Source organism: Taurulus bubalis (genome assembly GCF_910589615.1).
Source record: "Taurulus bubalis genome assembly, chromosome: 13".
Lineage (NCBI taxonomy): Eukaryota > Metazoa > Chordata > Actinopteri > Perciformes > Cottidae > Taurulus > Taurulus bubalis.
This window is the reverse complement of record NC_136601.1, coordinates 16236576-16253726: the sequence shown is the minus strand read 5'-3', so window position 1 is coordinate 16253726 and position 17151 is coordinate 16236576. Positions and strand designations below refer to the sequence as shown.

Here is a 17151-nt window from a genome sequence, read left to right as displayed (position 1 = left end):
GCAAACAGTAAGTTGAACAATAGGATGCATTGGCACCCTTTTCTTGTCACACCTTAACAAAAAGGAAATAAATGCTACCTTTCCACATTTTTCACTAGGATAAAATACTTTTGTTTAAGTAAACACCCCTGCTCCAGATCAATCTTCATCCACAACAATTTTATAAATTCATGAAATCACTGAGCCTGGTCAGAATATCCAACACGTGGATAGAGTCCACATGTGATGACTGTTGGAGGTTTGTGGTGATGTTCTTTTCAGCCTGTCAAAAAGAAGGAGGGGAGGAAAGAAAAGCACCCATGTTGGTAGCTGGCTTAGCGACATGTGCATCTGGTGGCAACCATATCTTCAAACTCCTTGTAGACGTAGGAGCCATCCTCTACAAAGATCATGACACTCAGGGGTTTGTAATGGGAGGGAACGCACGAGGGTCTGGGCACAGACGAGTCCAGCCTCTCATAGATGATGTTCTGCACCATGGTGTGGACAGGTGAGCCGTAGATGAAGCCTATGGTCCTCGGGCAGATGCCTCTGCAGTACCTGGGGTTGTACTTTGGTGGGTAAACAATCCATTGATCCAGTTTGAGCTGGCTGAATTGCACCCTGAAATCATACAAGGCACAGTCGCTTGTCTTGAATACAGAGGTTGAAAGGAGCTCCGGCAGGTGGCTATCCAGACCCTTCGCGCCTCGCTTGCTCTTTGGGGATTCCCTCTTCCATCTCCTCTTTCGCCCAATCATCTGCTCTGGTTTGAAGACCATCTGCTTGTGAATCGTGTTCGCCGCAGTGGCTGGCCTTTGATCGGCTCTGGCATTGACTAGAAACTTCTGGTGGGCGATTTTGCTGGTGTCGTATAGATAAAGCAGCAGAAGCGGGGACTGCAGGGTGAACTTTAGTGGGGCTTTGCGCCAATCACCACTGGCTCTTTGTTCCTCTGAACAGGTGACATTGATGAGCAGGTGTACATTCTTCTTCTGAAACTTTAAGAGAGGCCGAAGAAACAAGGTGACGTCCACCTCCACCCAGTTTCTCTTGCTCTTTGGATCTGTGCTGATTGTGAAGTTCACAGCGTGATGGACCCCAGGACACAGCTGACACTGGTTTGAGTGCTCCTGCTCCCCAAGACTCAGGTAGCATACCGAGTTGACAGGTGCGGCATGGTCAAAATTGTACAGCAGGGCCGACTTCAGAAGCTGTTCTTGTATTCTTACTTGATCAAGGCTGTAGGAAAGATCCTGCATAAAAGTCCCTGGATAAAATGAGAAAACATTAGGACTTCATATATTGCAATCAAGTTCTACAGTGTTTTATTTATAAAGTGTTTCTTCGTCACTAGAGTTTCTGAAACTAAGGTTCTTAAATTTAGAAATATTTGTCCAATTTCCACACCGTAATGAAATATTAGATATCTCAGTCATAAAACCAAAACAGTCGCTCTTGCCATAGAGCTGAAAATAGCATTCTCTTAATCCAACTTCAATGTTTTGATCTGACATTTACTTAAATCCATGAAAAGGATCAAAAGACAAGCAGCTTTTGGTTTGAGTGGTGTATTGTCTGTAATAAATTTCAGACCGGTACCATAACAATATCCGATCTTATGACCCCACTAATGACAGATTAAAACCCGTTGAACGTCCTTCCATCTCTAGCATCCACTTTAAGTACAGAGAACATGACAGACCTCAGATTGCAGCTTCATCATAAACTCCAGAACACACTGGAATATTCATAAAGCCCCAGATTTTCTGAATGCCAAGTTTGTGGAAACTTGAATGAGACGGAGCCCATATGTAAAACAGAGCCATACAGTTAATAATGCAGGCCCACTCTTAGTTCATATTGTGCAATGGACCGAACACATATGCAGTTAATTGTATGACCAAACCATGCAAAGCACAGTGAATGTATGGGACTCTTGAGCAGGAATACAGCTTTGAAAAAAATATTTAGTTACTATTTTCCGTTATTTGTTGCAAAAACCCAAAACATCTTAGATATCTTTTTTTTTTTTTAGAGGATTGACAATGTTAATCCAACAATATGCCTTCAAGCCTCAGTCCTGTAGGTTATGGTGTGTGCATTACAATGTGTGTGCCGTTTGACTTGCTCACCTGTATTACTTTGCGCAAGGCCCTCATCCTGTGGCTTGATTAGTCGGACTGTGTTGTAGATTGTATTCCCGTCCAAACTCCTCTGCACTCTGGAGGACTTCTTGTAAACCTCCGTGAGATATTGAATGTACCTGTGCTCGGGTTTCATTTTTCTCTTCTGTCCTGGCTTCCACCTCGACCCTCCGTGCTCCGAGAGGGCCTTGAGCAGCGGGGAGAAGATGCTGCCGTACGGGTAGGTGAAGTCACCCAGCTCGTGCAGCGCGTTAGAGGCAGCCGGAGAAGCTCTCACCAGCGGGCCGCTGCAGGTGAGCAGCAGGAGAAAGAAAGCCGCGCGGAGAGAACCAAGGACAGCTGACGTCAGCGTTTGTTTTTCCATGATAAATAACGAAACCAGGCCAAACGTAGAGAGACTTTCCGCTGAGAGCTCGAGGTAAACAGGACTGCAAGCACGCGCTGCTGCTGATCAACATGCGCAGGTGTTTGCAATCAACGCTTTTGCTTATATTCCTTCCTCAGGTAAAGAGGCAGCATTTATAACTTGTTCAGATTCAGTCACATATCACATTCAGCAAGAGGCTAGCCTATCTTGGAGCCAAGTAACTGTATCTTGGCATTTTAATGTAAAACTCGAAATAATCCGATTACAAATTAAGATTGAGCTAAATCACAAAAAGTTACTTTTTAAACATGTTTTCTCCCCCCAAATCTTTTTTTTCCAAGCAGCAACCCAAGTATTTTAAAGAAACCTGTTTAGTTATTTTGGAGATAACGTTTAGAAATATCAATTGACCGTTTGATGTAAAATAAAAGAAATATTGAGTTTTGGATTGTTGGGAGTAGCTATCTAACCTTGCTAACCGCTAACTAGTTTACACGTTAACGTAAATATATTAATAGTTACTTTACCATCACTGACATCATCTATACCTCATATTATATATTTAGGTATTACATATTATATAATATTTTGTATTTATAGTATATTGTATTTATTTGGTATGACTAATGTAATTGAGTTTTGTGTTACTCAACCTTGAGAAGCTATAATATAATAATATGCCAATGTAAATTAACTTTAACTGATTTGAAAATGTAAACCCATATAGTGAATGTTAACATTTAATGCTAAGGGGCACATAATGGTACCATGTTGGTTTAACGTTAATAAGCACTGTTAATTTCTCCAATTATTTTACAGTATTAATTTACAGTTTATGGAAAATAGATGTGTGGATTGCTAATAGAATATTATTTGTCGGAGCGTAATGATTTCAGACCAAATGTGCAAAGATTGGCTCACAAGCAGGTAACCTAACATTATAAGTCTTTATTTATTAAAAAAAATGAACTGAATAATGTTCATTCCTGAAAAATGACAAAAGCATAACTACTGTAAAGCTGCTGACCACGGACAGACATTCAATTCACCATTTTGTCTCAAGGTCATACTACATATAATCTTACTTAAACTGTTAACTTTTGTACTTTGCAATCTTATAACACTTTTCCTTATTCAATAAGGACAAGTTAGAAGGTTACCAATATAGGCTTTCTAACCAACCTGTATGCTTACTACTTCAGTGACCATTTAAACTGTGAATGATAATATTAGCAATCCCTGCCCTCTACTGGCCTGAAATATGAACAAATAAAGAGACACAACATTGCCCATCATCTAAGATATATATAAAATAACATGTAATGTGACAAATTAATGACTCAAAATGATGAATACATTTAGTCAGCTAAAGCAATGATCATGTTAAGTGGTGGAAATAGCTGTAATTGGCCCTCATGGTGGGGCCCCTGGTTAGACACAGACATAGTGTTATTATGACTTTGCTGCCTTACTTGTTTTTTTAAGACACCAGTGAAGTTCACATCTCACACTATCAGCATATGTTGTTTGTACTGCGGTTGGATAGCATTACCTCTGATTTAATGGTCACTGATTAGAGGGGATGAATCCTTTTTGTTGTTGTATGTTTAATACCATCCACAGAACAGGTTTAAAATAATTAGCCTCACTAAGTGCAGGGTTCTAAAAAATAATTTTTGTGCCATCCAACACTTTCATACTATGAAGGTGAATTGTATCTTCTGGTACCACCAGCTGGACTTTAAAATTAGGTTGCAGCTACGTCTCAGTTCCACACCATGTACTACTACAAGATATACAAATCTACATATTCCTGAAGTAGCCAAAAAATGATGTACTTTTCTATTTTGTACTGACAGAAAATGATAGAGACTTGGACCTCTCCACAGTATTGTTGGACATTCTTTAAAGTTTGACATTTTTGTTGGAAATATTAAAGAACAGACAACAGGAAGACGTAGATACACATTCAGGATACTTCACCTTGCAAAGTCTTGTGGTGGGATTTTACACAATGCAGTCTACTTTGTTGAATTGTTGATGTGAGTGCAGCTGTCCTTTGTCAGGATCATTATGCAAGCAGCGTCTTTTCCAGATAACAAGACAAAGGACATTGTTCTGGCACAGTTTTGCTCATGGCTTCATTGTCTGAGCTCCGACACTTTTCATGTCATCTGGGACTATTCGTCTCTGGGTCAGTTAAGGACACACAACACAAAAAGGAAGCAGATTACTGTTTCTGATCTGGGGGAAATGGCATTCTTTCATCAATGACAACATGACCAATACAATATCTTTAAAGGATTTGTTAGTTTTCCCCTTCAAGTTTATTTATTTCTCATTTAAAAAAAATACAATTGAATCTTTGGCTTCTCTTTTGCAGTTAATGAGAATTCATGTAAGAACTAATATTTGGAAGAAATATTCTCTAATCAATAGTTAAATGATTGATTACAATGGGGCATTTGATGCATAGATTAAAATGACCTATTTATATAAACATTTGACCACATTAGCCCACAGAATGAAACTCATGTTGTCCCACAAAGGGAGGCCTTTCTCATCCAAGTTCACAAAGAGATTGATGAAGGAGACATTCCACCACCCATCTGGTGGCCTGCTTTGCATAAGTGGCCCCCACAAAGGTCCCTTTTGCTTTTACTTAAAAGTAAGTGGTATAGATAGATAGATTTTTCAACATGTTACCACTATTTTTTCCCCAAAAAATATCCAATGTTTTATCTGCACCTGGTTTGCAGAGAATATCATAAACACGATCTGCTCTGCGAGCATTGAAAGGATTCACATCAGTGTTGACATGTTTTTATATTTCCTTAACCTTGAAGTTACTAATCAAGAGCTAAAGTCTACAGCTTTATTACACACTAGGTGAGGAAGATATGTGTGAATATCACTGATTGTTTGTGTTATTAGTCAGAACATGTAATTAAATTAGCTCAAAGTAACATTCATTGTAATACATGGAATTCAACTAAAGAATGAAAAGATGATTAAATTATAAATAACATTCATACATCCAGCAATGAAACACTACAAAAGAGAGGTGCAATACGTACTGAATAAGTAATTCAATTATATACCTGACATGACTAAAAGATAAACAATAGTTTATGTTATTCTAATATAATTATGATACACAAACCAAGACAGTGTTATACCACAATGTGTATGTTGTTCATCTTACAGCTTCTTTTGTGATCCATATAATTCTCACCCATCATGAGCACATTTAGTTGTGGTCTTTTGCTTCTTGTGAGGCTGGAACAGTTTGCTAATGGTGTTGAAGCCCTTTGAGTGCTCTCTGTATTCCTCATCTTCTGTCTTCTCCCCGTACTTGCTCTGCTGCAGTCCTCCCATAAGTGCTCTGACCTCAACTGACACCCCAGTGCCAAGGTAGTGGAGGGCCTTCTTGCCATCATTATCTCTCTCATTTACATTCGCTCCATAACTGTGCACAAGCAAAACCATGACGTCACTGTGCCCGTGCATGGCTGCGACGTGTAAAGGCGTGTACCCTCCATGTGCTTTGCTGTTGATGTTAACATAAGTGCCTCTTTCCCCCGAGATATCCATGAGGTGGTGTATCATCTCGCTGTTGCCGTTTTTCGCAGCCCAGTGCAGAGCCGTGAAACCCGACATGAAGTCTTTCTTCTGCGCTAACCGCGTGTCCTGCAGCAGCAGACCGTAGATCTGTCCCCACAGCCCGGCTGCACACTTTACCAACCACTCATGCGCTAATGGCTCCAAAGGCACGGACTCCGAGTCTTTTGCGTCATCTCTCTTGTTTGGGGGCCTCAGCAGGGGAGCACCGGGGCGGTTCACGTCCTCTGTCAGTCTGTTTCTCCAACATTGGGAGTCCCTTAGTGACCCCTTATTGCGAGCTGGATAGATAGGATTCAGAGAGGGCACTAGTGGTGGAGAAACGTTGTTTACCAACGTGAGTTTGTCCGACGTTAAATCCGGATGCACTCGGGAATGTGTGCGTCCATCCCCCGTACCTGGTGCAGGGTCTCTCGGGGGGGATTTCATTGCGATAACAGCGAACACAGCGCCAGATGTCCTCGCTCTGCTCGCCTGATCTCCGGGGATATTCAGGACTTTAACGGTGGTTGTATCACTGTAATAGTTGCCGTTCGTGCTTGAGGGAAAGCCCATGTTATTGTTCTCAATGTCAGAGTAAATTATCCTGGCGGACTCGGCTCGGTGAGGAGATGTGTACGACAAGCTCGCGTTTTGGATCGAGAGACTGTCATCCATCTGCGTCTCCTGAGAGGCATCATGCGCCGCCTCTTTGACAAAGTCCTGATACCTTTTCTTCACCACCACAAACTTCACCTCGTCGATCTGTTTCACCACAGCGACGCTGTTCACCAACTTCTTGAAAAGGTCCCTATTGTGCTGCTTTTCCGCGGGATCACTGCCGTTGATTTGCCTCCTGAAGTTGTTCACCAGCTCCGAGTTCTTTACTTTGCCTCCGTGCTCCAGTAGAAAAGACAAAATAGATTCTTGGGTCAAAGCCATTTTGTCCGGAAGGGGTACAAACCTTAAAATATATTCCAGATATGTGAGATAACGCCCGGGAGGACACTCTGTGCGCTGCCGTGCGGTCCCTCTGTTGTCCTCCACCAACCTGCTGCTTCCGGCGCCTCGCCAAAAAAAAAAAAGCCACCCGGTTGTTTTGGGTTATGGTTTCCTCGTGGAGCAATATCACAGCCGATCAAGAAAAGACTAAAGACGAATTGCACATTTGTTATTGTATTTTTTGTATATTTACATTCAGTGATTTCAAAAAATCTAATGTGATATAATTTTACTGAGTAGAGCTATATTTGTATATTTGTTTAGTATGTCTCGAGTTTAGTTTAACACAGAAAATTCATTTTCTGTAATGCATATACACATTTTAGTTTCACATTGTTGTCATTTAGCCTAAAGAAGAGAGCTTCACATTATTCAATTATATATTCCGAAGATAAATAAATAATATTTTCCCAAGATAAATCTTTACAGTAAGCCTACATGTTGAATTCCTTGTGACATTAGATAAAATAAGCTTTTTTTTTAAGTACACATGGAAGGAGTTTGACTCTTTGTTTTGTGTGTTGGTTTGTTTTGCTTTTAATAATTACTTGGACATTAATAGAAATACAGCTTAAAACAAGGACAACAAAGCAAAACAAAAGTAAAAACAAACATTTAACCATATGTTAATATACATCGGTGATAGAAGATATAAAATGTATATATAGCCTCATAACACCGAAATAAACAACATGATAATGTCTGTAAATCAGACTGTTGCTGGAAACCATAAAACATAGTACAGTAGTTAAATGGTGCAATTATGCAGGCATAACTATTGAATGGTTAATGTAGCAGGTTGCTTTATATACAGTAATGTCTATTGATCATCATGCAAACAACAACACAGCAGTAATATGTTTGATAGCAAATGGATCCCAACAAGATCTTAATAATATTGTGAAAAAAACATTTAATGCAGTGTATTTAACATTTATGCTTTATCGTGTCCGTGGACAGTAGCATCTTCATTATCAAAATCAATTACTAATTGACATAAACATGTATGGAGTAGGAAATATGGTATATAGTCCTCTGAGCCCAATATTGTAAAGTACAATACAGTATATTTCCACCACAGAAAAACTGGAGTTCCTTTGTCCCCGGATGTGCGTTGCTAGGAGACAGCTGATGTCCAAGCATGGAGCTGTTGAATGAACTTGGACGCTGATGTGAATTACATTTTTCGTGTGGTTTTTTTTTGTGTTTAATGTGTTGCCTTGTAAAAACCGTGGGACATGGCGGCTTATTATTCAGTTTAAAAGTTAATGTAAGTTTGTTTTTAATTACATTAAATTCTGAACTGATTGTGATAGATAGATTGATTGATTGATTGATAGATAGATACTTCATTCATCCCCAGGGGGAAATTAGTTTGAAGCAGCAGAAAGTACTCAATATATACAATACAATAAAATAGCAGAGAAGAGCAGAACATATTCAATTGGACACATTCTGTTACAAAGTAGACTCTCACTACAGCCCAGACGTCCATTTATGTAATACCTTATGCTTTTCTTGCCGAAAGCTATATTCTGTCGAAGGAGACAGACCTACAAAAGATAGCGTGCACTAAACTCTTGCAGTGAGAATAAAGGCTTCTCTGCTGTAGTGTCGCCCTCCAACACCGAGGGGGTGTTGCCTCCAAGCGGCCACATTGAAATCAATGCGAATCCGTCCGTGTTTCATGGGGAGAGCAGGTTGTGGCTAAAGACGGATAATTCCTGCACGCAGCCACTTCTGACGATGGCGGCCAATGATGGAGACGTTTTCGCAGTAAGTATAACGATCTGCCGTCTGCGGGCCTGCAGTGAGGCTCGGTGCGGTGTCGTCAGAGTAGACATTAAACATGGCACGGCATTCAGGTGCATGTGAGAGCAAGGTGATGGTCATGAGATGATGTCCGCTGCGGTGTTGGGGAGGCTTGTTTTTGTGTAATGACACGGGATTAAGACGGAGCTTCAGCTGATTCAGTAGAAACGGTGCGTCGTCGCCCGGTATGATGCGGGCACTCTGTGGAGCCGTGCAGAAACAGCGCACTTCGGCATCCAACTGTGCAGCGTTAAAACCGCACGAAGCGATGTGCGTCAACACATTGCTGTGTACCATGTCAACTCTGTGACAGGTGTACACGGGTGCTGAAGTAGCAGGAGCGGTTCAACAGGACAGCAGGCAGCACGACACGAAGTTAAGAGGATAGACATAAGTAGCAGCCTCCTAAAGTGGCAGCTAGCTCCTCAAAATTATGTAATAGCCAAACGTGTAATTCGTGAACATGTGCTTATTCAAAAGCCATCATGGCTTACAGTGTACGCCTTGTTTGAGAGATCTCGTTCACAGGTTGCATTGGAAATGATGTGTGTGTGTGTGTGTGTGTGTGTGTGTGTGTGTGTGTGTGTGTGTGTGTGTGTGTGTGTGTGTGTGTGTGTGTGTGTTTGAAGGGGAGTTATGGGTACCAGGGCAGCCGGCAGCTTGGATGTCCTCCCAACCCAACATCTAGATAAAGAGCTCTTTGTTTGTTGGTGTGTGTGTGTGTGTGTGTGTGTGTGTGTGTGTGTGTGTGTGTGTGTGTGTGTGTGTGTGTGTGTGTGTGTGTGTGTAAGAGAGGGAGAGGAGAGAGGGACAGAAACGGATGATTGTGGTATTGAACACATCCTGATCCTCATGTTGAGCCTTTTGCAAGATGCCAGTAAATCAGGATGTATCTGGTATAGAAAGGATAAATGCCTCTCAGTTTACAGCCAGGGCAAAATACTCTCCATACAGTATGTGATACTATGCTCAAATGCTGTGATGCATGTGTAGTGTTATATTAATGAACATGGCACATGTAGACAATGTGATGAAATGTGTGCAGTGAGTTTGTCCCTTTTAGCTTGAATCAAGTCTTCAAACAAGTAAAAATAGTACTGTCAATTGTTAATCCAATTAGTCAATCAAAAAAATAACCAGCAACAATTTTGCTAATCAATTAACCGTTTAGGTAATTTAGAAAGCAAAGGCACATGTTTTGGTTTCTCAAAATGTCTGTTGTTCCTCTTTCTAATCATTATAAATGAAATATATTGGTTTGGTACAGTTGGTTATAAGCTAAACAAGCAATTGGAAGCGGTAACTCTGGGCTCTTGACCATTCTGTTACATTTAATAGAGTGAATGATCAATCTATTGATCAACAGACTAACCAATGATGAAACTACATGAAATATCATCCCTATATATAATCACAAACTATTACTGTGAACTTAGGCTAAGCCCTGATACTTAAGCTTCATAAACAGACACAAGACACACAAAGAATGACATCTGTGCTGCACAACTCATATAATTCTCAGAGCTTTTGGTTTTCTTTTCAGATTAGTGTGACTCTAAAGGAGGAAATTGGTTTGTGATATTGAGACAGAACCTTTTTATAGGTCGGACTATTCGGTGTGTTAAGTGGAAGAGAGAGAGATGACCTCATTTGCAAAGAATGCTTTTCAGCTTGAAAGCAGAGTGTGGGAATGGGATCTGACAGAAGGAGCTTTTTAACCTCGTCATTTTACTTTGTAGATTGTTGTTGTGAATATGATAAAGTATTGCTGGAATGCAATGTTATTTATTTTAATTGATTCTATTTCCTGCCTGTTTTTCCGAATACCTCAGCATGATGAAAAGCGAAACCTGGAGCTCGGAGGTCATGTGGGATTTGACAGTCTTCCGGATCAGTTGGTCAGTAAATCCGTTGCACATGGATTCTGCTTCAACATCCTCTGCGTAGGTATGTCTTAACACAGGAAGTGGTCATGATCCAAAGTTATTGCTATGAACGTGACATGCATTCCTTTGGAAATTTAGAGCAGTAATGCCTCATCTATAGTCTTTCCCTCATCTCTGTTCACCATGTGTCATTTTCTCTTCATTAAAGGTGAGACCGGGATCGGCAAATCAACATTGATGAACACTCTTTTCAATACAACATTTGAAAATGAGGAAGCCAGCCACTATCAGACTGAGGTACAGATGCGCCCACAAACCTACGATCTGCGGGAGAGCAATGTCAATCTCAAGCTGACCATTGTGCAAACTGTCGGGTTTGGAGACCAGATCAACAAAGAAGAAAGGTACAGATTCTTGGAGATGTTTATTTTACTTTCAGTTCGACTGAATGCTTTCCAGAAAGAGAAACAGGGTTTAAAAAATTGATTAAACTGTTGATGGAAGAAAACTATACGATGTTGTTCAATTGTTACAGAAAACTTTTTATAGGCATTTTCAGTGCACTTTTAATACTGATCTTTAACAATTCTAAGACATTTTTCTTGGTTAGTTCAGCACCAGCTATTAATCATTCCCACCCTTGTTCTGGCTCTGCAGCCAACACCCTTACACATTATGAACTTGAGAAAGAGATCTGGCCCGTTTCTGGCATGGGAATGGGTGGGAAGAAAAGACAAATGGGAATGACTGGTAGAACTAATGCAATCTCAATAGACATTTGAGTGCTCCAACACCAGTGAGTAGAAAAAGCGGGCATTCTTGCCAGCAAGGCTGTTGCAGAGTTTGTAGCCCGGATACTGACATGTCTTCAAACTACATGAAAGCAATGTACAGTTTATTGTCCATAAGGATACAATAATGATGCTCATGTTTTGTCTTGTGCTGTCTCTCCGTGCAGCCACAAACCCATTCTTGAGTATATTGATGCTCAGTTCGAAAGGTATCTTGAGGAGGAGCTAAAAATAAAACGCTCCTTATTTAACTGCCATGACACAAGAATCCACATCTGCCTGTATTTCATCGCTCCCACTGGACACTCCCTGAAGTCTCTTGATCTCGTCACAATGAAGAAACTCGACAGCAAGGTGAATACAGCATCTTTCACTGTGTAATTCAGCCGTCAATGTCACTTGTTCCTCTGTCTGACACTATCATGATTATTCTATGCAGGTGAACATCATCCCAGTTATTGCAAAGGCAGACACGGTTTCCAAGAGCGAACTGGACAAATTGAAGATCAAGATTATGAGTGAGCTGGTCAGTAATGGAGTCCAGATTTATCAGTTCCCCACAGAGGATGAAGCTGTTGCAGAGATAAACACCTCTATGAATGTGAGTCCTAGAAAACACAAAGATGTAATGCAATACGTTGTGTATTTTCCAAGATAATATGCATTCTCACTTTCTCCACCACTGTATTCTTAAACCTCCAAGGCTCCAATATTGTAACAATTCCACTATTATATATTACAGACTCATCTTCCCTTTGCTGTGGTTGGGAGTTTGGAAGATGTTAAAGTGGGAAATAAGATGGTGAAAGCAAGGCTGTACCCCTGGGGATCAGTACAGGGTGAGTTGGCAGAATTGATCTTACAAGCATCGTAAAGTCCCAAACAGGAGCAAGTGTTAAGTCAGATGCCTGCTGCTGAACTATTGAGATATAAACCTGATTCTCAGTTATTATGAGCACGAGTTTTCACTATGTGCAAAATGACCACGCTTCTTTTTTTTCCCAGTGGAGAATGAAAACCATTGTGATTTTGTGAAGCTGAGGGAAATGCTACTGCGTGTGAACATGGAGGATCTCCGGGAGCAAACACACGCTCGACACTATGAGCTCTACCGTCGCTGCAAGCTAGAGGAGATGGGCTTCAAGGACACTGACCCAGACAGCCACTCGTTCAGGTGAAATTAGGGGTAGCAGTGATTTAATGCATCTGGACAACTTGCTTCAGTGGGACTGCAACAATACTGTTTTTTTATGATATAAAAACGTGCTGATAAATTACTTGGTTGATGAACAGCACATTCAAATCTATGTTTATATGATTTGGAATAGGATGATTTTCCCCTTTTCCTCAACCAATTGGAGCTTTATGTGTAAATTTAGACTCCAGTTTAATTATTTAACTATCAGTGTACATAATGTATTGTATTTGGATATATTTTTAACTCATCTGAACCGTTAAGTGCCTTCATGAATTCATCCAGAGATTAGCCACTCTCATCTTCCTAACATAGGTGATAAACTACAGTAACTCCAGTTCCTGTGTTCATGCAATGTTACATATATGTTAGTTGTTAGATGGAGTTCAGGATAAGGTTGAACCAGCTATTTATAAACCTGTTTGTTTGAAAAGTCACTTGTAAGTTGTTAGTGACTACTAACTTAATTACTAACTCCAATTCAAGTCAAAACCAATTAATGTTGTACACAGGAAGTCATCACCAATTGTAAAATAACCTCCAGATTAAAATTATGTTTTTACCAAGTGATATATTAAACCCAGTCGACACTCCTTTTTAAATGTAGGTATGGCTTTATTTTGTTTACGCATACTTGCAAAAATGTGATTTAGAGTTAATAGAATTAATGTATTTTAGAGTGAGTGGAAACAGCCTTTTTAGCAAGTGTCAGGTCAGATGTTGACCTTATTATTTCTTGTTCCCTTCAATCTCAACGGGTTATATGCTAGTTTTATTGCTTCAGTTATGGCTGGAGCAACTAGCCCCTGGACTAATCCTGTCCAATAAGATATTAGACTGATCTTAACATTGCTTTTACTCTGATCTTCAGCCTTCAGGACACTTACGAAGCCAAGAGAAAGGAGTTCCTTGTGGACCTGCAGCGCAAAGAGGAAGAAATGAGACAGATGTTTGTCAGCAAAGTGAAGGAGACAGAAGCTGAGCTGAAAGAAAAGGAAAAAGAGGTGAGTATTGACATGATTATAAAATAACTACTCAAACTATTCAACTAAATATTCAAAATATACCACATTGGGTCTGTCTCACATTGTGCCTTGTTTTATCACCATCGTCATCATCATCTCTAGCTTCATGAGAGGTTTGAGCAGCTCAAGCGGATGCACCAGGAAGAAAAGAAGAATCTGGAGGAGAAGAGACGAGACCTGGAGGAGGAAATGAACGCCTTCAATAGAAGAAAGGTTGCAGCTGAGACACTGATGGGACAGGCCCTCCAAGGCTGCTCACAACCATTCAAGAAGGACAAGGACAAGAAGAAGTAAGTCAAATTTCCTGTGTCTATTTGATTTGTAGTGCTGCTCAAGTGGTTCCTTTCGTACACCATTGTTGTCCGAGCATCAAGCAATCTTTCTGCTAATTCATAAATCATTTTTTAAATGTCACACATATATTAAATTCACAAGCCACGGACATGTATTCTCTAAGCCAATCTATGGAGAGTTTATTGGACAGAGGGGGGAGGTGTGCAATGTGATTAATGAGATACTGTTATTTTCCCAGAAGCCATGTTGGCTCAGAAACGGATACAGGGACAGATTCAGACTGACACTGTGTGCCCAGACATAGCGGAAAGGGTCACAGCTTGCATGACACAGCCTGATGCTTATGTCTCTGCAGGCTGACCTGCCAGACTGTATCTCAGGCAGGGGCACGTCTGTTTACATTCGACTGGTCTCACCGATGCTCACACCATGCGCAGCACTGATGAGACTTAGACATCCCACATAGAGCGGTAATCATTTCTGCAGGTGGAAACATTATGTCAGGATCAATTATATGCGCTGAAAACTTACATAAACAGCTTAAAGCTCAAGATTATCCTTGAAAATCCTCAATCACAAAGCTGTCATAGTGATTAGTAAAATACAAACACATGAATAAAAAAGAAAGCCTAGTTCATGCAAAGATTTTACCTGTTAATAGCAGTTTGTACCGGCTTTAATATCCTACCATGTGTGAGTACCAAAGGCATTAAGTCTGTGTAATGCCACACAAGGTACAAGGTGTGATTTCTACAGGTTTCGGTATGTCTGACCTGTAGCTATTGACCCTTCTGGCTATGCTTTATAACCCATTTTTAGAAATATTGCTTCTGATTTGTCATATAGAGGTCGATGATGGAATTATGAGGAAAGCTTTCAGGTGTTGAAAATGGGAAGGTAAACGTTGATGGCGAGGCTTTGTTCAGACTACTGGATTTGTTTTTCAAATTGCAAGTGAAAGGCTGATGTTCTCTTCTCTGTCTCACCAGACAGCATTGGTGACAGGAAAAAAGTTGATTTGTATGAGCAACCATTGTTGGTGGTGAACTCATGGTTCTGCACTAGAATGGTGTCAGTGTCAGTGTCGTGTGTGTTGGATATGACCTCAAAGAGAGTTTAAACTCTTGATTTGAGTGATCAGATGGAGAATTATTTCGACAAATTCAGTTCCTGATTTCACCTGCGAATATGAGCTGAATCTCTTTTGAAGAAATTGCTTTCCACAATCTGATTTCAATGTAAAATGTGAAAACCTGGACTGAACTCTTAACATAGCCTTAAATGTTGTTCTATATAAGTGGATGCTAAAAGAAGTTCCAACAAAAATACTGTTGCATACCCATTTCATTTATTCTTTTCATTGATTCATCATTCCTCAAATCCTTCATTTTTTCTTTTTCCCATATTCTGTCATTTCTTTTCCCCTTTCAGTTGATTTATGGATCAAACATCCAGGGAACCAGGAATGTGTCTGCCATCCGCATTGGAAGAGAGAGAGTGAGAGTGTCAGTAAGTAATGTCATATCTGACATTACTTACTAACACTGTATGTGTGGACCATTCACAGTGACTCTGCATGTATGCCAGCCTGAAATATGTGATGGCTATAAGCCACTGTATATTTATGGATCAAAAAGGTAGCTTTGCTCAGTGTGTTTAATTTGTCCCGTGATGCTGACCCTGCTAGACACACAATCCATGGACTGTTTTCATAACATGTAGCTTGTGTAGTTTTATGGTCTCGCCATGAATGTTTGTTCATGTCCTGTTTTAGAACATGAGGCTTTTAGTTACTGACTGAATTGAACCGATGGCTGTCAGTTGCGTTGTGTTTTAGCATGTGCAATTATTCACAAGTTTAATGGTCTCCTGAATCTTTGTTTTTAGCACTGAATTTCTAATAATGTACATATGATTATTGATACTTGTTTTTTTTAATTGTTGGTAGTCTGACATAGTAAGCAGTAGTAAGATAATGTAATTGTCTAACACCACTCTATGCAAAGTTATGAAGAAAATAATTGAATTAATTTACAGTGAGTGAAAATGAGCAAATATGTTGCCATTTTTTTATATTCAAATAAATAATGTCAATGGAAAACCAAACACAGCATCAGTTCATGTGTTTGTCAGCTGAAACATTCCTCTCATATTTCACTTGTAATCGTCATGACCTACCAAAACGGTTCGGTTTTCAGTATTTCTCCAAAAGCATTATCCATTCAGGTGAAACAAACAGGACAAATAACACCATGCTCATTAAATCTAATTACCATTTGCACTAAACTTTAATCTTTCTCATCTTGTCGAGGTTTGTTTTATGACTTTAATGAATAAGAGTTGTTTGTTCAGATAAATAACATGGTTTTTCTTTCCTTTTCATAGCTTCTTTAGTCTTCCATCTGCGTGCTCCTTAACCTCAGGAAGGAATTTGAATTAGAAGACTTTCTACAACATCAAAAGATCACAGATTAGCAATCAAGTGTATTATTTTTACAATGTGAAATAACAATTTTATAGAAATGCACTTAACATCCCTGGAAGCTATTCAGCCTGAAGTCTTCCATGTCTACTAACCTCCCTTTAAGCCTTCTAAGCGGTGTAGCATGGTCTCTGCATGGCTCCTAACCTTCATTCCCAAAAGTATTAAAAAAGCATTGCCAAACTCTCAAATTTTTGTACTAAATGTGCTACCTTCATTTATCCGCCATGTTATGCTTGTAGTTTTTTGACTGATGACAATTTACACTGTGACATATATATATATATATATATATATATATATATATATATATATATATATATATATATATATATATATATATATATATATATATATATATATATATATATATTATAAAGTGACATGATATTGCTGTTAAATGTTGTACGGATTATACATTATATTATCATTTATAAGCACTTTAAATCAGTCATGATACAAATATTACCTTATATTTAATCATCTTAAACGGTGTCCTATCATGCAAACAGCCCTTATTTTGTGTCAAAAATATATACTTAGAAGTATTTCATTCAACCTGGATGTATAT

At 39.6% G+C, this 17151-nt stretch overlaps 3 protein-coding genes across 4 annotated transcripts; 1 reads left to right on the top strand and 2 right to left on the bottom strand.

Moving 5' to 3' along the window:
- Nucleotides 1-314: 314 nt before the first annotated feature.
- On the bottom strand, nucleotides 315-2490 carry gdf9 (growth differentiation factor 9; the record flags this gene model as incomplete). Its single annotated transcript, XM_079228844.1, has 2 exons — nucleotides 315-1249; nucleotides 2115-2490. 2 exons carry the CDS (start codon nucleotides 2488-2490, stop codon nucleotides 315-317), a joined length of 1311 nt encoding a protein of 436 aa, XP_079084970.1.
- A 3234-nt stretch (nucleotides 2491-5724) lies between these two features.
- Nucleotides 5725-7035, bottom strand: sowahab (sosondowah ankyrin repeat domain family member Ab; the record flags this gene model as incomplete). Its single annotated transcript, XM_079228843.1, has 1 exon — nucleotides 5725-7035. One exon carries the CDS (start codon nucleotides 7033-7035, stop codon nucleotides 5725-5727), a length of 1311 nt encoding a protein of 436 aa, XP_079084969.1.
- Nucleotides 7036-8841: 1806 nt separating this feature from the next.
- Nucleotides 8842-16623, top strand: LOC306745480 (septin-8-A-like; the record flags this gene model as incomplete). 2 transcript variants are annotated; one of them, XM_079228277.1, is made up of 10 exons in its annotated part: nucleotides 8842-8871; nucleotides 10740-10854; nucleotides 11002-11197; nucleotides 11752-11938; nucleotides 12024-12185; nucleotides 12327-12423; nucleotides 12590-12758; nucleotides 13651-13783; nucleotides 13907-14094; nucleotides 16484-16623. In XM_079228277.1, the coding sequence occupies 10 exons, from the start codon at nucleotides 8842-8844 to the stop codon at nucleotides 16536-16538; spliced, it is 1332 nt and encodes a 443-aa protein (XP_079084403.1). In that variant the 3' UTR covers nucleotides 16539-16623. The 2 variants fall into 2 exon arrangements, with proteins under 2 accessions (XP_079084403.1, XP_079084404.1); XM_079228278.1 differs by lacking the exon at nucleotides 16484-16623 and adding an exon at nucleotides 15530-15648.
- Between the last annotated feature and the right edge of the window lie 528 nt (nucleotides 16624-17151).